General features: G+C 27.6%; 1 protein-coding gene across 5 annotated transcripts in view; it reads left to right on the forward strand.

Annotated features, from left to right (window-relative positions):
• Window positions 1-22510, forward strand: part of LOC141534210 (agrin) — a 123283-nt gene that overhangs the window by 51234 nt on the left and 49539 nt on the right. For all 5 annotated transcript variants that reach the window (XM_074253407.1, XM_074253408.1, XM_074253409.1 and 2 more), the window contains exon 5: window positions 10486-10695. In XM_074253407.1, coding sequence (XP_074109508.1) covers window positions 10486-10695 — 210 coding nt within the window. The remainder of the gene's footprint in view (window positions 1-10485; window positions 10696-22510) is intronic.

The following is a 22510-nucleotide window of genomic DNA, read 5'->3' on the forward strand; positions in this document are numbered from 1 at the left end:
AGGTTTGATTGGGAAATCAATGTTTTATTTTAAGCGTTACAAGAATGGTAACTTATAAGATTTAATTGAAATGATGTAGATAAAGTATCGGATTTTAGGATAGGATACTAATATAAATTAATGTGTTATTATTAAAGAATCACGGGGTGATTAAAAGCTTAGGTGAGTATTTATTCAAAGTAAAATTGCAGAGATAAAAAAACAGAGGTCTGTCTTACATTAAAGTTACTCAGGAACTGCCTGTTCTAGTCCTTTACAATTAATTCTTTACTTACTACGAGGGTTTTTCACCCCTGCCTCGGTTATACTTCACCCTTACACTGTCGGTACTTGTAACATTCATTTTTACCACGAGACAAATCCATACTTATGTTCCCACGTATACAAATATTTTCTAAGATCTCTTAACTGAACATTTGTTCATTTGGGAATTTTTCTTGATCCCTTTATTAACAACTTTTTCGAAAAAAATACTTACATCTAAGAACAAAGATTCAATAGAGATATAGCTTTTACTATTATCATTATAAATGCTTGTACTAAATTAAAATTAAACTTTTAATAACTTCAAAACTAGGATCAAAACCCTTTTCGTGTTAAAAATGTTCGATGAACTTTTTTCTTTTATAAAGAGACTACGTATAGAGCGAGTACGTTCAGATATTAAAGCATCACAATAGCACACACAAAAGCTTCTTTGATTCAAAAAGAATAGTGCTTGATGGAACTTTTATGATTTAAAATAAACTTACAACATATTTAATACTATAAAAAGCCTCATATTCATATTATTCGCTTGAAATGAACCAAACTACAAAACTTTTTAAAGATTACAATTTTTGCATATGAATATAATGATGTAGCTTATTCAAATAGTAACCTGATTTTTCATTTCTTTAGTTCGTTGCAGCATTAGAGATTATATTTTTTTTACGTTATGGCTTAAAACCGTAATGTATCAGAGTTACTTAACTAACAAGCCACTGAAATGAAAATAGAATCACGAAGTTGGTTAGAGCTTTTAGTTCAAAAGTTGACTTAAATTTTCTCTACTAGTATAATACGTGTCAAGGGAAACAGTTTTAGTACTTGAAGAAAACAGTGGGTATTTTAATGATAATAATCATAATCCTTTGATTCAATCTAGATCAATTTTAGATTTATTATTTTTTATAGTGTACTAAATACTTTATCATGTACTTACTATTTCAATGTTATAATTGTGTAATTTCCTGAGATTTAACTGCTGTGAAATGGACATTAAGTCACTACAAAGCCAGTCCCTCTTGCACAACTGAAACTTAGTTTACTGGAAACCAAGTGAAAACTATGAACGAAGGCTTTCATCTTAATAAACTTGGACTTATGTGTCTGCTTACTTTTGTAACCGCAACTACTGAATAAGTATATAATCTATATCTATATTACTATATAAAGCAAAACGGGCAAGTAACAGTCAGTGCATAATAATAATAACAACAACAATAATATTGAAAAATTTTTTCCAATTTGAACAGGAAAATTTTAAGAAATCTAAAAAAAACTCCAAAAAAAATTTTTTTAAATGTGATTTTTTTTAAATAACTTTGAAATGGCTTCATCTATCGATTCCAAATTATACAGAAAATTAAAAAAAACATTTCATTTCACCATAATCATTTTTAACCCATCTTTCAATTAAATTCTAGTAAATTTATCTGCATTAATTTGATTTCAATTATCTACACAGTAAACATTATGATATTTACACGTTGCACGTGTAATTAATTCCGGTTATTTAATGCCTCCGATAGTACTAACACTTTGATTTACCTAGTCAGTGCTTATTGTACAAATGAAAAATTTTCACGTATAAATTCAAATCTTTCTGTTTGTTTTATTTTTTGTAGCAGTTCCAAATTTTTACAAACTATTGATTTTTATAGTGGAAAATTTATAACTGAATCTTTAATACAAATATTTCTTCATTACAACTTATGACTTATCACTGATAATTATTATTATTATTACCTCAATCAATAATTATTATCCAAAAGAAAACTAGATTTTTTTTTCCACTCATAACAAAAGCTGTAAAAAATTTAATTAATAAAAAAAATGATGATAGCCAAATAAAGGAAGCATTATACCTTCAATAATTTAGCGTTGAGTGCTCAAGAATTTACTCAGAGTGCATATAGCTTGTACAAAGGTAACTAACGATATTGATTTAGTGCATACACTTTACATAAGGAAATATGTATAGTTAATACTCGCGAATTTAGTGCACTCAGTGCTTGAAATATGTATAGGAAATTTCAAGATGATCAATTAAATAATTAAGATGTAAAAAGTAAAAAACAAACGAACTAATTTGAATTAGTGACTTTTCATGACTGTATAATTCTTAGTTACATTCAATTTTCTATGTAAAGTTTTCGGGGCAGTTTTGAATAGTTTCTTGGAATCATAAGGGACCTATATGATATTTTCCATTGAATTATTGGTATTTGATTCTGTCAAAGCAATATTAATTTCTTAATTTACATCAAAAGTATCCAAACTATGCACATTGTAATTTCAAATATTATTAAGCAAAAGTTCTTTTATGCATAATTCATAATTCATGACAGTCATATAGTTACTGCAAGTCGCTAGTAAAAGTTAATTTGTTTAAATTAACAAAGAAACTTCACAGAGAAAGACAGGATTGTATAACGATCAATTAATTATACTAGAATAATAGTTCTGAATAAATAATACTTTCAGTAGATTTTTTTATATTAGATTGAACGGAAATAAAACTTGAAATTATAATAGCCACTTACTATCGATTATCGAAGCATTCACGATTTATAGTTTCATAAAATTTACGTAAATAAATCATAGGGTAATTTTAAAAATTAAAATTTAATACATTTCACAACAAAAAAAAGCAAAATGATCTAGTAATGTTTAGTGCATGCCTCAAAGGCTACTATTTCTAGTCTATTATCGAAAGTTAAGATCAGAAACAACATAAGTAGTTAATAAATTTAACGTAAATTTGTTGTCTGGACATTACATAATGTAGTAACTTTAACAAACTTCCAATCGCAAAGTTACTAGTCCATTTAGTCTTTAGAAGTAGATAGTCACGTAGTTAATGTTTTGAGTCAAGATAATGTAACGCCCGTTCTCGAAAGTCTCTTGAGATCTTCAAGGTATAGGAGTCTGATATGAACAAGAAAATAAAACCAAAGAATCTGCAATAGACACCTGTACTTGAGAAAAGGAATGGTGCATCTCTTGAGACCACAAATAAACTCTCAGGCGCATTTCACGTTGAGACGAACTAAAAAGGGTTGAGATGTAAATTCGTTTTTCTATTTTTATTATTTTTTTTTGTTTCCTTATTATGATTTGCAAGATGAAAAATTTATTGCACCAAATAGAAAGAAATTTACGTTCGCTTGAAATAAATAATTCGTTTTGAATTCTAAAGTTATCAACTGCTGAAAAAACTGGGCCATTATGATTCAGCTGAGGCGCATTGACTTCCTTTAAAAATGGGGTTTAGAAAAAACTTTTCTATTTTATGGTCAAATAATATATTTTTATACTTATTGAAATTATTTTTGGTCTAAGAAAATTTTCTTGTTTCAAGAATTTATTATCTTGATTAAAGAAAATCATTTTCTTCAAAATGGTGTTCTTGATTAAAGATTTCGGCTCTCATGACAAAAAATGATATGATAAAAAATTTTCTAACAAAAGTAAATAATTTCTAAAACCAGGCTGTCCATTTATTATCTCTCGATGTTGTTATTGGTAATGATATCCATCTGTATGATTACTAATAATAGAGCCCGGGTTATGACCAATCATCTTATAATGCAGTCTAATTTGAATTGACAGATTGATTCACTCTCTCTTCTGTAGGTGTCTGTCTCTATTTTCGCGATAAACCACCGGAGCGACAAAGCATTGAATCGTTGACAAATGACCCAGTAAACGTCAAATGCAGATCGTTATGGAATGACTGAGTATCCTACTGCAGTGCAGGCTCTTCAGAGATGAATTCGATCGGAGGGCCGTAGGACGTTAAGCACGTCACCTGTTCGATCGATTGGTAAAGAGTCCTTGATTATTTTGTTCTCTTGTCAAGGACTATGTATGCATGCTGGACATTCAAGAGTTAACAAGGATCGTTCGCAGCTAATTAGTCGTTCACGTCAATCCAAATCAGATGACGTGTCGGGAACACCCGGGATTCTCATGTCCTTTTCGTCTATTCATATTGATTTCCTCTATTGATTAAATCCCATGGCTTGTAGACATCGAGGGCATGGAGGGGTAGAGTAAGCGATTTATACCAAAGCTAATTAACTGCTGTTTTCAGAAGAGTTTTGTATCAGTATCCACCTATCATAGTCACTCATGTGTACTATTCATTTCATTACAATCTATTTTTTTATCAATGGCACTTTCGTTGTACAATAGTATTAATTTATTTTCCCTTATCAAGTGTTCTTGAAAAATATTCTTAACATTTGGTATACAACCAGTCTGGTCATCGGTCTAATGCCTGTAATTGATTAAACTCTACACTTTTTTTTTTTTAGGCATTCACCGTGCTCTTTGAATCCAAAACAGTAAAGGTTCCTAGAAAATAGAATACCAACTCTATCTCTTAAAAAAAAATTTCCAGCTATGCACTTATTAATAATCATTAATTAGAAATATAAAAAAGATTGAAGAGACACGTAGAAGCATACTGACATGCACTGCCACGCTCACATACACTTGTCTGTTTATTGAGCGAGTACTTGGCGCGAGACATGGCCGTGTCTTTGGGTGCTCCGATAAAATAAGGTAGTTGAATATTTTTCGTTTGTCGCTGGGTTAGCATAACTCTGAGAGACTGTTGAGAGTTGACACTTCTCTTATTGAATTTATTTTCATATGGTTGAAGAACAAGAATTTATCTAAATAAAATAATGTTAATGCAATAAAAAGATCAAACGTTTTGATTTTGCTGTCGGTTCAAACAATTAATTTTACATTTTGGCACAGACTCTTAAGTTAGTATATAATCATGTTTTTATTGGTAATAATCAGAAAATAAAAAAATAGATTGCCGGAAGTATTAATATTTGCATAAAACAATTTGAAAAACGTAATAATGTGAAGTTTACTAGATGTATTTACGTTTTTAATTATTATAGTACTAAAAACAATAATAATAAAAGACAAGATAATGAATTGCGATTAAATGACGGATGCTTGATATTTTTTTAAGATTTTTTAATCTTTCTCTCGCCAAGAGCATAAGCTCTTATAGTAGTTGCTTTTTTATAACCATGTCGCAACCTTTGCTCGTTTATTTCACAACAATTGTCTCGACATTTATATATCATTCCATTATTTATCAAAATATATCATTTGGTTTATTTTTATCAAAAAAGCAACGAGCGTACGTAGGTATACATTTCAAATAGATAAATTACATAACAAACCGAGTTAAAGATTATTTAAATATATAAAATTAAGTTTATTCATATTGATAAAATAGCAGCATAAATATTTGTGAAAGATTAATGTATGTGTATGTTTGATTGTAAATATTCTGTGCAGTTTATTATGATATTTGTGTCCTTTTTTTTTAAAGCAAAAAACTTTGAAATGAATAATGTTTTTACATTGTTACCAATAAATTTATTTGGTTGCTTTCAATTACAGAGGATGGTTTCTATAACTGACTTTTATAAATTTTGAAAGACAGTTTATTTACTAGAAAATTCTTACACATAAAATAACCATGGAATATTTTCTATTTAAATTGAATTGGCTCTCACGAAACACACAATACTAAAGTACGGAAATTGCAGTAAAAAAAAAAAAAAAAAAAAAAAAAAAAATAATAAAAAAATATTTTGATAGATTCTATCGGAAAACAATTATCGTGCATGCAAGTTATCTAACTATTCTTCAACAATAAACCTATAGGAATATGAAAAAGGCATGAGCTACTAACCACCGAGTGTCGGAAGTAGAGGTGCGTGAATCGCTTTCACGGCAAAATAAACTGATAGAAACTCAAGATAATAAGATAATTATTGTTGATGAGATTTACCAAATTAATAGTTAATTATTAATCGAGGTCGATCACTATGTAATCTATTAATAATTTGATAATAGTTTTTGTAAATATTTACAATTATGATTCGCATTATTTCAGGATTAACGGAAAAAAATAACAACCATTGTTTTTTTTTATAAAAAAATGATTAATTATTCAACTTTATATCCTTTACAAGTACTAATAATATTTATATGTTGAATTAATCTTGAAATCAATGTATTATTTGTAAAATTCGGTGGTTAAAACGTGTAAGTTGAATAATTGAATGTTTTAATGGATAAAATTATGGAATCAAGATAATTATAACCCTTCGATAAAATTCAAAGCCCGGGTTATTATCAATATATATATATATATATATTAAATGTATTCAAACTTGAAATAATTCACCTCTACAGGCTTAAAAATATGAAATTCAGCATCACTAGTTTTAAGCTCAAAATTTTTTTTTCTCGTTTTTTTTTTTTTATATTAAAATAATAATCCAAATAGCTTTCTTTTATTTTCGACACATCTGATTGCAACTATATTATTGAGAATCAAATAAGACATTGCTTTTCATTCATATTTACCAAAATTCAAGACTTGTAAGTGGATAGTTGATGTATAATAATCAGTTTTTTAATTAACTTTGGTTATTAGTACAGAACGTTTGATGCAAGTCTTGTCAAGTGGGTTTGATATTCGATCTATATTTACGTTAATTACCGTGAAATGATATGTCTCTGACACACTTCATAGAATTAATATGCTTTACCTGTATGACTATATAGATATGTATTAAAAAGTTTTCTTTAATTTTTATATTTCTGATTGGAATTTCTGATCCTTTGACTTTGTGATCACTCTTTATTTTTTAATTTGAATAAAAAAAAATATATTATCGATACTTGCAATTATGAAGTAACAATTTATTTATTTAACTTTAAAAATAGTAGGTTAATAGATTTATTGCGTCCGATCTAAAACTAAGAACTGGTATTCCACAAATTTTCTAAATCTTCATCACTGTGATACATAATCTACTATTTCACAATGGCTGCGTTCGAGCTCCGAGTTTCAATGCCTGTAGCCAGTTGAAGAGGAACAATTTAAGATCAATAGTACATGTGTTCGAATTCAACTGTTAGGTTGGATAGTTTATAAAAAACAAATTTGATTTGGACCGAACTGAAATGGTGAGAAACTAGTACAATAAACTTCGAAGGCTAACTGTGATTCGGAATGGTTTTTATTACTTTTACTTCGAAAGTTCAATATTTAAGCTTCAGATGACCAAATTTTTGTGGTAAATTAATCAAACTAACGTAAATAAGTGTAATAGTTGGCTTATAATTAATAAAACTTTTCAACTGTTGTTTTGATGAAGAATTTTCTTCAAAAAAATGTTAAAACTTAACACCTTAAATAAACCTGTTTCGATCATTTATCCTACATAGTAGGGGTAGAGCGAATTAATATTTACACACAAAAGAATCTGGCATGAAGCCACAAAATTTTGCAGTATATTATATTATTTTTTGAAATATTTTCTTTTAGTTTTTCTTTGCGCAAAAAGTTGAAGAAAAAAATGGATAAATCAATTTAACAAAAGCAGTTGGTTCGTATATACTCGGCAAAAGACATAAATATTGCGAGTAAGTGATCAAGATAAATTTAAGTAAAACTTTCAGCAGTACTTTTACTGCATACAGAACCGATTGCCTACAGTCGTTCTATAATCCAATGAAATAGGCAGTGCTCTGAATTTATACTATTGCAGAATATGGCACAGATACTTATCTAAAATATTTAAAATAGTTTAAATGTATCGTAATACATGTAAACATTTTTTTTCTTATACAAGCTTTGACGTAAAAAATTAATACAGTTTTAAAAATTTTTAAAAAGTTCATTAAATTAGATTTAGTGGCGAATAGTAATAAATTAAAAGAGATCAAATTATTATTTTCTTTACAATAAGGTTTGCAATGACTTTTATCATAACCTTTTACTTTTACAGATTAAGAAACTCGTTTAAAAATGGAGTTATACGTATTGTGGTCAAAATAAAACTTTGTATACGTTTAGAGCTTATACAAGTATCGTTGTGCTACCGAAAAAATATTGTGGTGGGGCTAAACCGCAGTATTAGTGCATAGATTATACAAATATTGCTATAATACCAAAACGTATCAACGTCAGGTTTATTTTTTTTTTTTTTTTTCAGTGCCGCTATAAATGTCAATGATTTTTAAAAACGTCAAGTCTTTACCTTTTGAGGAAATAAAATCATTCATTATTTAAATTCGAACAGTTAACTTTATGATGTAAGAAAAAAAATATAATTTAAAAACTTTTAATGTCCGGACTTGGACAAAAATGTAACTAATTAAAAAAAAAAATATCATGTGAAAAAAGTAAATTAACTGCAAATTCGTAACGAACAGAACGTGAGACTATAAATCAGCGTAAGAAGAAAGAGAATTATTTTCGTTTCATTTTATTAAATAGTTTCAATTGTTATTTTTTACATTTTATCGGTTCGAGTTTTTTTTTACAAAACTACTAGTTGTTTCAGAGAGTTTCAATACATAATTATAATTACCAAAAGATTTAACTTGAAAATTTTCCAATAAATTCTACGCATTCAAAAAATATTCAAGAGAAAATTTCAATATATTCATCATTATAATTTCTGCATTTTGCTCGTTAATTAATTAATTAATTAATTAAATGTTCTTCATTACAATAACTTAAAAATTTATAAAACTGGTTATTCATTTCGAGAAGTAGCAACAATAAACATTGTCTAACAACAATTAAAACTGGATTCGTAAATTTGTAAGAAAAACATTAGATGGATGCGTACCGCAGTCACAATGCGATTAAGGACCACGAGCCAAGTCCAGATTAACCAATTACACACCGGATGCTCCATTAGTTACGCTATCCGGCCCTATATCACTTACCGGACTAATTATTTATACATATTAAGCTTCGTGGTCTATCTTGCAGTAACTGTATGCTAATTAATATTTTAAGAAAAATTACAGTATTATATTACGTTTCTTGATAAATCGTCGTTTTGTATGATTTTAATTAATTGTAATAGTTAATAATTGAGTTAATGATAGAGACCACATAGAAAAAAAAATGTATGATATCATAATTAAAAAAAAAAAAAAAAAAAAACATTTGAAATTATTTGATTTAAAGTAATATAATTTAATGGAGTCAAATAAAAATAATCAATTTCTTTTCCAAACAGTCAAAACTATCGATAAAATATGTTATTTATAGTAAAATAATATAAAATAGATGAATTATCAAAAGTATTCGATTATAGGTTCCGAAAGTTGCTAATGATTTAATTTATTAATTCTTTAAAGTTTGTGATGAGTATGACTTTTCGTTTATTTTTCAGAGAAACATGAGTAATTGTATTAGCAAACTATGAGACAAATTATGATAGATGATCCTTTCGATTAAGAAGTAATAAGTGTCATAAAACTTTATATCTCTGTCAAAAAGTAAAAAACATCACTCTCTGATACCGCTTAATAATTACGGTTTAATTAAATCAATTTAAATTATATATAGAGTTGGTTATTCTCTCATTCTTTCAAAAAACTATTGACCTCTTGTAATACTAGAAAAGTTTTAGCTATTAATATTTTTGCAAAATTGATGATTGGCAGAACAATTTTTATTTTTTTATTGATTTTTCATCATCATATCGTGAGTATAAATAAGTAATACTCTATTTGTTAAATTGCAATTTGTTAATTTTTAACTACGAGTAGAAAATCAATGATGGCGCATAGATGAAACGAGTAGTTCGAATTACTCGAGCATTCACCCTATCCGTGAGACGACTGACCACGAGTGGCGCTATACTACTTATCGTACATACCTTATTTACCATCGACCAAGCGGGAGTCATTCCCTGTTTACCGCTGCCTGTTATAAACTATGTGAAATACGACTTCCTCGCACCAACAGATCGTATCAGCGACATTGTGAAGAGTTGACCTCGTTTACTAGGAACGCAGTGGAAAAAATCGGCCCCGAGCTTTTAGGGAAATTTTTCATCACAAATAACTTCGTTGCTTAAAATCTTTACGAATCTTAATTATTTATTTATAATTAAATATGTAATTGTTTTACCGCTGACAATTTTTTTTTTTTTTTCAATTCATTATGACCAAAAATAGACAATCCTATTTTTTTAGACCTCGAAAAGCTCAAAAAAGAATGAAAATTATTTTTTACAGCCCATTTATTATTCAAAAAAATTATGTATAAGTTTAATTCTGACTCAATTGATTATTTTATTTAAGAAAAATTTTACTAAATATTCGAATCATAATTAAAAAAAAAAAAAATATGTATTCTTTCAGAACCATGCGAAAAAACGTATTGCGCCTGGGGTGCAGTTTGTATCGTATCTGATAATGGAATAGCTACTTGCCAGTGTCCTTCAAACTGTCCAAAAACTCTTGAACATGTATGCGGTACTGATGACGTTACATATTTAAATCAATGTCTTCTGCGTCAAACTAGTTGCCGTGATCGAAAGAACACGCGGGTAAAACATCAAGGTGTTTGTGGTAAGTTTGTTAATTCTTAGTGTCAAGTCATATCATCTATAAATAACAGCTTAAAATTTTATTAAATCACAACTTTTTTATAATCACAACTATAACTTTTCGTATAAATTTTACGATTTTTTTTTTTTTTTTGCCATTGTGCTTAAACAACAGAACTCCAAGTAAGAGAGAGATTTATAACTTTCTTAAAAATTTGAAAAGTTTTTATATTACCGAATGTATGGTATTATTTAAAATACTTAGTTTTACGTTTGTACATAAAATGTTCTTTATAAAATTAACTAGAAAGCCACGACAGTGTAACTTGATGAAGACATTCAGTTGCCACTAAATTTTTTCATTTTTATCAAATTTTATCGCAGTCTAAAAACAATAAATATTGCTTACATACAAAATGCTGAACACAGTATCATAAAACGATTATTTAAATTTCACGGTTCATAATTTGCAATGAGTATTATTCAAGAAAAATAATAAAAACCGGTCAAGCATAACTCCGTTCTCACATAAAGGGTTCCGTAGGAATTCATAAAATGGATGATAACATTTGGTTGCAGTCGAGTATTACATCTGTTTAATACTCATAAAATTCACGTGGTTAACGTTGAAAACGAGATATCTTGTGGATCGGTTAAATTTTTTTTTTTTTAACGGCAGATAAATCACTTACGTTAATTAATTCGAATAATTTAGAGTATACAATAATTCGTTTTTATAATGTTGATGTAATATTAACAAAATTTCTTATTTTACTTTACATAAAAACCAATGCAAAAAAGTTAATATCAAAAACAAATTTCGAATTATTTATACACTCGTTTATTCGTGATATATTTACCGAGCATAGAAATAAAATAATATCTCAAATTTCTGCACGTATTACTGTCACATAAAAAAATTCTTTTTGATATCATAATACCAGTTGTGACTTTATATAACTAGTACAAATTCCATGCATATAACAAATTTAGTTTTAAAGTTAAAAGGTGATGACAACCAGACTTTTAGAAGCGATAGGATGTAGGATTTCTCTAAAACTCAACAAAAAACAAGATCTGAAATAAAGTATTATATAAAGGCTAGTGAACTTTATTCGGCTTTCAGGATTATAGAAAAGATCATAAGAGCTTGCAAATATACTAGCTTAAAAAGCATATAGATTTAATACGCTACTTTCAACCGTTCTGTCAAAAAAAATATTACTTGCTACTTAAATTTAAGATGATCTTATTTATTTGCAAACACACATACAATAAATGATTGAAAGAATATTTTGAGATAATTTATATAGAAATTTCAATAAATTACAAGCTTAATTTTAAAAAAATATTTTTCTACTATTATTTTATTTATTATAATTCTCCAGATTTTAGTCAGATAATTATAAACAATTGCACACCAAATACAACTAATCAGATAGTAGTATTATATAATTTTAGTGTTTTAATTAATTTTATCAGCCATTAAGAGCAATACTGAAACAGTCCCTTTCATCGGCTGAAATTCGATTTAAAATGATTTAAACACCTGTTTACACTGACAGAAAATGCTTGCACACTTAGTGAAAATAGTTGCTAAACCCGTTAGAATCTATTCACAATCAGCAAAGCAAATAGCACTACTATGTTCAGAGAACCAATACAATGCTCGTTTCTATCTACTCCTACTAAATATTCTAACGTTTATAGTACGTAATTCGATTGTTGATATTGTTGAAAGATTTATTGTATACATATGTGCATTTGAAAAGTGAGCTGATCAAAATAATAATAATTCAAATATTGTTATAGTGCAAAAACATGAAGTTATTCTAATTTTCTTCAAATATGAAAATGTAAAAGCGTGACTTTGATCTTTCAAATTAGTGAATACTAATTTATTAAAAAATAATATTTCATTTGAGGGAGTAATACGAAATAACTATTAGGTAAAGGCAAACTTTGTAATATTCCTCTTTAGCCATTTCGTAAATTCCTTCATATAGTTCTAGATCCTTTCATCCCTCTTTGGTTCGTGGATGAAATTTACTGCCAGCTCAGTAGCATCTAACATGATTATGTCGGAATTATTCACTTTTTACAACATAAATATTACATTATTTCAATTTTAATAATGACAGGAATTTCAACTCACAATTTATTAATGAATTGCATAATTGCTTTTCTATTAAAATATCGATCAATGTTTTCAATCATAATTCGCTTTCAAAAAGTTGATGATTTCTTTGTGTTGCTTCTTTGGTCTATACATTGTAGGCGTAATACGAATAAGTGAGAATGCCTAACGTCAGAAAAGTTGACATTAAGCATTACCTGTCTCTCCATGTTCGAGGATAAAATGTGAAAGAATAAAAAAATCTCGCCCTCCATAATTCAGCCGTGTAAAATGGAAACGTTGTCTAACTTACGACATACTACAAAATTGGCCAACCGACCGTCGTCACAAGAACCTGAAGAGACGTCTGCTGTATTCTCTCACGTGAATTTTCCCTGTAAATGTAAGTGATTCTGTTGAAGAATTTATGTTGAAATGCATTATATATTCAATGCATATTTCACTTTTTTTTTCTTTTTTTTTTTTTTGCCTATTTATGATAATAAAGAGCTGAATTTTGATTTTAACACGACGTTGAATCAAATTCATAGATTTTGAGTATGCCTGTAAAAAAATTTTCTGATATAGTCAATTTTGATGTACGGTCATACCCGAGAATAAATAAATCATTTTTAGAATTTATTTTTCAACTTTTTATTTTTCCTAGAAATGACTGCATCAATAATTGACCTGTCGTACTATGTAAAATTTTTTTAGTAATTGATTCAACTGAGAATTAATGTCAGATAAGCTCTTCAAGAGAGTAAGAAAAGTAATGTCTATTTCTGAACTTAACACCTCAAATTAAAGAGATGATTCGACGATCATGGGCTTTCAGTTGGAGATTTTCAACACTTCTTTTCACAATAGAAAAAAATTCGCATTTGTGTTAAAAAATGATTTATTGATTTTGGTGTTAAAGTAACACTTTTTGTGTGTTACTCCAAAATCAATAAAAAATTGGTGTTGAAATATAAATAGTAACACTAAGCTTGTGTCACCAACTTGTACTTTCGTCAGTTTATGCGGCAAACGTTTACTCGTCAGGTAAATAATAATTTGTGTTCAAATTTCGTCTGTGAACTATTGTTAATATCATGGAATTGTAATTTATTTGTACTCGAAATTATTGAATGCTTATTAGAAAAATTTTTTCGAAGTTATAGTTTACGTATAATTTTTTCCAAATATAATATTATTTTATATAATATATTGTAGTTTATGATAATAATATAATATACAGAGAAAGGAATCTGACAAGTGCAAATATTGCATTAAAATAAACGCTGACTACATTTTCGCAATTATACGTTAATGAACATTAATCCACATTAAAGTTCAAAAGCATTTCTGTGCAATATTACTATAACATTTTAGCTTTGGATAACTAAGTACAGAGAAACTATTTCTTTCTTCCTATTTATCATTTTGCAAACAATATCACGTAAGACATAAATGTTATAACTTTATAATTGAGTTTTGAAATGGAGCTGAGCTATGAAACTGAGAAAATAATTAAACAATTTCAAAATTCAAGTAAAAAATAAAAAAGTTGTATGAAAAAAATGAATGAATCTTTTTCGACTCTTCTTTAAAAAAAAAATGTAAGTTCATCATGTCTTGTAAATTTATTGAATATAAAATCAACTAGCAAAATTCTATAGAAAGAATAAATGATGAAAGTGTAGTGACTATTTTTCTATAATATCTGCTTAGAATGTTCGATTTTCAAACGCTGTACGACTGCTTTGGGAATAAGGGGTTAATCCCTAAATGATAAAGTATAAGCATTTTTTTTGTACATGTCAAAAGCACTCCTTTTCTTTACATCCTCTCTGAATTTTCCGATTCAAATAGTGAAATACTACTGGAACTTATGACATTTATTTCATTTCACTAATAGCTGGTGGATTAGAAAGATGTGATGGTGAAAAAATTAAGCCACACAGATTTTTCATTTTTTATCGTGTAAAGAGAATATTAAATATTATTTATTTAACAACAACAGAAATCTCTTACCTGACGATTAATTACGTTACGACGTACGAAAGCTTCCGATGTAAATAAATAATATAAAGACAGAAATGAAAACGGTTATGACGTTGTATTCTAACCAAAATACGTAGCATAAATCAATGAAACAATTGATTTATGCATTTTAATTTAAAATTTCGGTAAAATCCAATCAACTTCTTGTTATTAATAGTATTCTTAATCTATTACGAGTATGAAATTTCGAGTCGACAGTTGAATATATAAGTAAGCCTGTAAATTCAAAGTTAAAATCCATACTTGTAAGGAAGTTTCAATAAAGACCCGTGAATTATGTTTTTTCGTAATGTTTTTTTATTCCTTGAATTTTTGTTTTCTTTCTTTATTTTAACTTCTCTCTTTGGAACTTTCTTAACAATTTTATTTTTTTATTTTTTAAAGTTACACGGGTAACTCTTTCAGCTAAAACTTTACGTCTTGCTCTGAATCCACAGGCCGCTAATCTTTAAAAATATGTGAAACATTTTTCATACCGTTTTGAAGTAATAAGGATTTAACCATTTTATATAAAATTCTTTTTTTTCACAAACTTTGTCAAGAAAATATATTTAAACCTATAATATATATAAATTTCTACATTTACGAAGTCTAAAAGTTAACAAAAAAATTTAGTATTTATTAAACGGTCCAATTATACACCATACATATCGATTTATGTGTTAGTTGGAAGATATAGCTTAAAAATTAAGATATTCTGTAAATTGAGAAAAAAATATTTTTTTTTCCGCTATATGTTACTATCGATCTAAATAAGTAATTTAATTTCTTAAAAAAAAAAAAAAAATTGTTTTTCTCTCAGCAGATACGTACTCAACTTTTACATTAAAACATATCAAAATCAAAAACTCTGAGAGCCAAATATCCAGCGGATTCTTCATCACCATAATGGAAAAGACCTATGCCCCCAAGAGGAAAACCTTCATCAAATAATACTTTGCGACTGTCAAAGAAAGGGACTGTTGTCTGACCGGCATCTTTCTTTAGATCGGATCTATAAAACTTGACAGATTTATTCGTTGTTAGCACAAAATCAGTTTTTGGTAAATTCCTGGGATTTCCTCGATTGCGGAGTACAAATTCACTAAAAATAACATCAACATATTATTAAAATTAAAAAAAAAATACAAACTTGATGGATTGATTTTTCGGAGTTATCCAATGAGGTTCATCGATATCGACCATAAGTTTCCCTGTATTGAAATCTAATCGAGTAATTTGAATTTGTAGCTCCATGGCGCCTTTGGTTGAATTCGATGTATCTAACGAGTCTCTAGCAAATCTTATTCTAACACCTGTAACCACTTGACCTTTGGAACACATCACATCATTCAAATTCATGATTTCCGCTTCTCCGTAATCAATTCCCGAACGTAATTCAATCGGTGACTTATCATTAATGATATAATAATTTTTAGTTGTCTCGTTATAATCAAAATTTTCAACCGGTTTCCATGTTGGATTAATGGTTTTCCCATGCGGTAAAACTTCTGCTTGTAACATCTGAATATGAATCATTCCAGCTCTTTCCACAAACCTTGCACCCGTGACAATTCTAAAGCCAAATAATTTTCAATTGAAGTTTTTTTTGTTATCTTATAAAAAGCAAAATTTTTTTATTATAAAAATAAAGTATTTTACTTATTATCAATTATATCTGACACTTGATCTCGGAAACTAATACTTGTTATGACATTTGATGCACTTTTTGGCTTACTTTTATAAGTGCATACACAATAAGCACAATTGTGAAAGAAAGGTCCTTCAAAGTAACTAGATAAAAGTTTCACATTCCCGTGACAAGTGTCACCATTTTTGTTGCCATAAATATGTCCATAGGAGTCTTCAAACCACTCGTAACGTCTGACATCATTGTCCTAATAGATGTTAATTAAATATCGTAATTAATAGAATTATTAAAAAATAAAATGCGAGCAAACAATTAAAAAAGTTTTATCACCATTTCGCAGACATTATAATACGAAGACATTTCTTCACAATCGAGAAATTCTTGACACTCTGTTTCATTGCTAATGGAAATAGCAATTAGTTCAAGGTTACATCCGTTGTTACAAGATTGTGTAGATGTTAAATTTTTTTCATTGATAATTATTGTTTGTATCATTCTTTTTAATTCGATGTACGTATTTTCAGAGGCTTTAAAAATAAAAATTATTTATTTAAAAATTAGCGTCTAGTAGTCATACCTTTTGAAAGTTATATCTTTTCTAAAATTCATTAAAATAGTTTTTATATATGTCAAGTAATTACATCGTTCGTGAACCTCCGGATCACATTGATATGCATAGTAATTTATTCCATGGAGTGTATTTACAGTTGAATTCATGATATCCTGTAATTTCATGCTATAGGTACGAGCTTTATTTATACTGCTTCTGTATGAAGCTATCGAATAAATTATATAAATAAATATGATGATAAACAAAAAAAAATTTGGAGATATGTTCAATTATTATGAACAATTATCACACTGTTGTTCGATAATCCATATGTAGTAATTGACTATTGAATATTTAACTTGAGCAAATAACATTCTCTTAATAATTGAACAATAATTGTCGAAATTACGTGAATTTTCCGCAACCGTTGGATTTTGTTAACTTCTGAAAAAATATGTACAGCTTACAGATAGTATTCAAAAAAAATTTTTAATTTGTTATTCATTCTTCTAAATATTGAGAATCATAAAATTATTCTTTTAAAAATTTATTATTATTAGTTCACATATATTTTAACTAAATAAAATAATTCACATTACCTCATTGTTCGTCAATAAAGAATCAGTTGATTTTCTCACCGCTTGAATAATATTTAAATATTCGTTGGCGTAATTTTCGTAGTTAAAATAATTCAGAATATGTCTAGAAGTTTTGAATACTCCTTGACAAAAGTCATCTATATTGTCAGAATCATCTTCAATAATGTATTTAAATGTATCTATCAGTAATCTAATCTTCTCATCATAATTTCTGATTTTGTAATTCATATTCAAAAACGCATAAATTTCAGAAGAATTATGGGGATTTGTATCATGAAAACTTAACAGCTCAATAAAATCATCCCATTTAGAATCAAAGGTGTCGAAGTTGGAATTTTTTGATACTTCTTCAAAGTCATTTAGCACATTTCGACCGTCGTTGAAAATTATTTTTAATACCTCATAATTAGTTTTATTAATTAAAGACGAATTTGAGTTATAATCATTGAGAGTTTTTAGTTCAATATTTTTTATGTATTCGATTATTGAGTTAATTTCATCGAGATTAATTACATTACAAAAAGTAGTGATATTTGTTTGTAAATTAAATACAGTTAAAAAAACTACGAAGATTTTTAAAATCATTTTCAACTTCTTTATTTTTTTTTTTTTATTGATTAAAAAATTATTTTAACTTAAAAAACAATGCGTTGAACAATGGATCGTTAACTAGTCTAGAAACTAACGTACTAAGTTATCTTTAACGTTTACAGAGGCTTTATATACCATTAAAACTTATAATGATCATAAAAATAATCGAAATTGTTTTTGTATTTTGTTTCACAGAAATTGATTATTTTTGTAAAAAAAAAATGGCACTCGTGAAATTTAAAGTTAATGAACTTGCTTTACGAGATCTTGATGAGAATGTATCCGTAGCCTCAAACGTGTGCCTTGACTTAAAGTTATTAAAAAGAGACGTAAGCGTTAATCGTGTTACTGTAGAGTTAAGTTTGAGGTGAAAAAAAAAGAAAATATTTATTTGACTTTCCTAAAGAGCTATTGACGTGGTTATTAATCAACAAATCAACTAATTATTGTTTAATACTATTTTTAATTGAAGTACAGATTCCTAAAAAAAATATAAAATTGAAAAACTACAACAAATAATTTTTTTTTTGCTATATGAATGGTATGGCAGTGTCAGAAATTTTTTTCACGATAAAAAATTTATTTAAGTAAGAAATTCTAATAAATAATTATATCAATGACCTTCTTTACGAATTATTAAATGTCCTATTAACGATTTATAAATCAACGAATTATAGAATTCCTCACTTTTTTTTTTATTTCATCGAGTGAACAGTTTTACGACTTTTTTATCTTAAAAAAAAAAAGTTGAAATTAATCGCTGATAGTGTTCTAAAAAATTCTTGAGTAAATTTGTGATACGTCGGTTTTAATATCGTATATTTTTTTACTGGAAAAAATTTAATGGGTATTCCTTTGTAGACATGTTGAAGTTGCGATAACCATTATATACAATTGAATAAAATTCATGTCAGTATATTGCATAATTATAAATCTATTTAGAACGAATTATTTACAACTTTCTGACAATCTTGATGCGTATTTCTGTATGCATCGTTATGTATTATACTTAAATCAGCTTTTCTTATCAAAATATTTTCTTCCGAAAACTTTTTATACTTAAGTATTCTGTCGATTTCATTGAGTTTATTTTCATTCGAGTTTTTTCTTTTCGCAAGAAAGAAAAAACTTAATCTCAGGTATTCAATCAGAATTACAGCCAGTATTTAGCGAGTAATGACGCGGTGGACTGACTGCTGTATTGATTAAGTGTCTCTACCAAAGTCGGAAAGCACCCAATCTTTGTGCTTTCAGATAGACAAAAAAAAGATAAAAAAATAAAACTGAGACCGCTCATTCCATCTTTTCATTAGCTTCAATAGCTTCTTTTCTCACTATAAAGTTCTTTTGCTTATTTAAAATCACACCTCAACTTTCATGTAATTTTTATCGATCAAAATTTTTATCAATTTATTTAAAAAATTAACAAGTTTTTACAATCAATGATTTAAATTGTTTCTTACCGATTTAAAAATTTTGTACTTTTGAAAATAGTGATGATAAAATTTATTTAGCTTTAAAGTGTAAAAAACTTTGTTACATACTGCAAGGTCATCTATATTGCGTAATACGTTCGAAAGATATTATTTTCGTCAAAATTAAAAAGATTTTTTTTTTATAAATCAACAATTTAATGACTCTAAAAATATAAAAATAAAACGTAATATTCTACTCTAAACGGTCAGCTCTACTAATGACAAGATTATTTTATTACTAAGTGTTAAATTACTTTATCTTTTTATTTTTTGTTTCTGTATGATTCATGACAAATTAATTCATCGAAGTTTTAGAAAGCATAATTTTTTTATAATTTATTTTAATTTTCTAAGATATGCAGAAAATAAATAGTGAGTTTGAAAAATTCGAAAAATTTCATAAAAAATGTATCCATGAATTTTTATGTCTGTGATAATTGAGTTATTAAGAATCCAACAAAAAAATCTGATGAGCAATAACATGTTACAGTTTGAAAAACAAAAAATTTTTATGCTAGCCTAGGGGGTCAACATTTTATTTAACTGATGGAGATATTACAATACTCTGAAAGAAAGTTTCTGACAGCTAAGAGTAAAAAAACAAAAGTTAAACTTTATATTACAAGCTATCTACTGTAAGAAGCTTTTTCGAATAGGTATAAGTTTTATTTATCAAGTTAATAAATAAATTGATGATCTCAAAAAGGTTCAAATTCTAATGCGCATGTTGAGCGATAAAAAAAAACTTACTTGGAACTTGCTCGACTTCAGCTGATGCAAGAACTTTGCGATTCTTTGTTTGATTTTTTCTTAAGTTTATTTCAGACTCCCATCCTCTTAAGTTGTTGGACATCCGCTTTCGTGCTTTTACTTGCAACCAGACCACTTTAACTCGAAAGCTAATTACAGTTGAGGCGTAAACGAGTTTTTGCACCTCATAAGGTACACCCCTACATACTTTCTCTACGAAATCTTTTATTTATTTTATTTTGTCAATCCCGTAATTATTTTCGTTTCTTTAATGAAATTTTCTTTAAATTTAAAGTTACACTTTAAAATACAATTGTGAGCAACTTTAAAAAAATTTTTTTTAAAGAGTTTAATAGAGCATTAAAATTTTAAGAAATTAAATTTTTAAAAAGCAACATTTAAAATTTTTCGAATTTATAATTGAGAAACTGACGAATGTACAGATGGCTATTCATCCCTAAACTTCAAAACTTACTGGAACTAATAGCCATGACTGTATATATATTTGTGTGTTCTACAGGAATTGTATATCCAATAGACCTCTTTAATGACCTTCTGATATGCTCATGTGAATAGATACATAGCTATGCAGTCACATAAATGGCGAGTCCTCTCACCCTAGGGGTGTATCGATGTGTCGGATAAACAACCATGCACTGCGTAGGTGGTATAGAGACGAATGGTCTTTCGGGACATTGAGCGTATCCTGTTTAGTTAAACATTCACTGATGCACTTCTGCTGCCGGTTAATTCTCATGCTTAATCGAAATTCTAGTTTCCACCTGGTCCTCCCGAATAGCCCTTGCCATAAAATAAGCCAAATATTTTTTAATTTTTGTAATATCTGCCACAATTTCATTTTAATAATGTTGTAAGCTTTCGATATTTCCAGCTTCACTTTATCTATGTTTTAGTGGATTCCACTGGTTGGCTAATAACACTATGGTTATGAACTTTAGAGCTCAATTTCGCTCTTGATATACTAACATATTAATGTGATATTGCGACCAATGATTAATGACTCTATTTAACTTATCTCTTGCGATAGCATTCAAAACGAACGAAAGACCATTTCATGACGCGATAATGAACTAAAATTTATGGCTGTTATGAAAATAGAGTCAATCTTAATTGACTTTATTGTAAAATAAATTTTTTTCACGAGCAAAACTGTTTTAATTTCTAACTATAATAATTTACTATGATAATCACAATTGAAGGGTTGTTTAAAAATCGTAAAAAAGGCCGTCGACTGTGTATATCATACACAACAAATAATTTCAGCTTTTGTATCCCACTACTGAACCAAGAAGTAAATCTAATGATCATAACAACAATACTCGCTTAAAGTTTGTATATTTACTTGAATACACGTGCGATTGTCGTACATATGACTACAATTGTCGCCTATGACTTGTACTCGAGGAAATGCGACTAAAACCTTCATATAAACTTCCATTCCGATAACACGATCATATTATTCATATTTATCGATTCACCCACAAAAAGCATAAGCTACTAGTGCTTAAACAGTATGAATATAAATATTATAACGTTATCTTTTAGTTTTTGAACAAGTTTTAAAATTTCAATTAAATAATAATCAATAGTTAATGTTTTGTCATTTAACTTGATTGCAGAACTTATTAAAGAGTTTGCTTAATTGAATTCCTCTTGAATACGATATTAATGAATCTTTATCACAAAGTTTGATATTGCAATTCTTGAGCAATCAATTATAAGACTGGAAATTAAACGGAAACAACTTAATCAAGTATCTTTTTTGTCCACGTCGTTGTCTGATAAAATAATAACATAACTTAAAAAAGTAGATATTCAATATCATAATTACAGTTAGTTTTTTTCATAATTGATGTTATTAAATATATTTTTATAGACGAATAAAATTATATTGAAATGCAGAAGTTATGTGATTAACTTTTCTGCCAATATTTTTTTCTTTATTTTAAAAAAACAAAAATTTTTAAATAGCTTAGTGAAAAAAAATTTTTTTTTAATTTAATTTACCCTCAATTTTCACCGTAAAAATTCAGGTTTTATTAATCAATAATTTAAA

The sequence above is a fragment of the Cotesia typhae genome, unplaced genomic scaffold (assembly GCF_013202065.1).
Source record: "Cotesia typhae breed Kobodo isofemale line unplaced genomic scaffold, CoteBio_Ctyphae scaffold_13, whole genome shotgun sequence".
Lineage (NCBI taxonomy): Eukaryota > Metazoa > Arthropoda > Insecta > Hymenoptera > Braconidae > Cotesia > Cotesia typhae.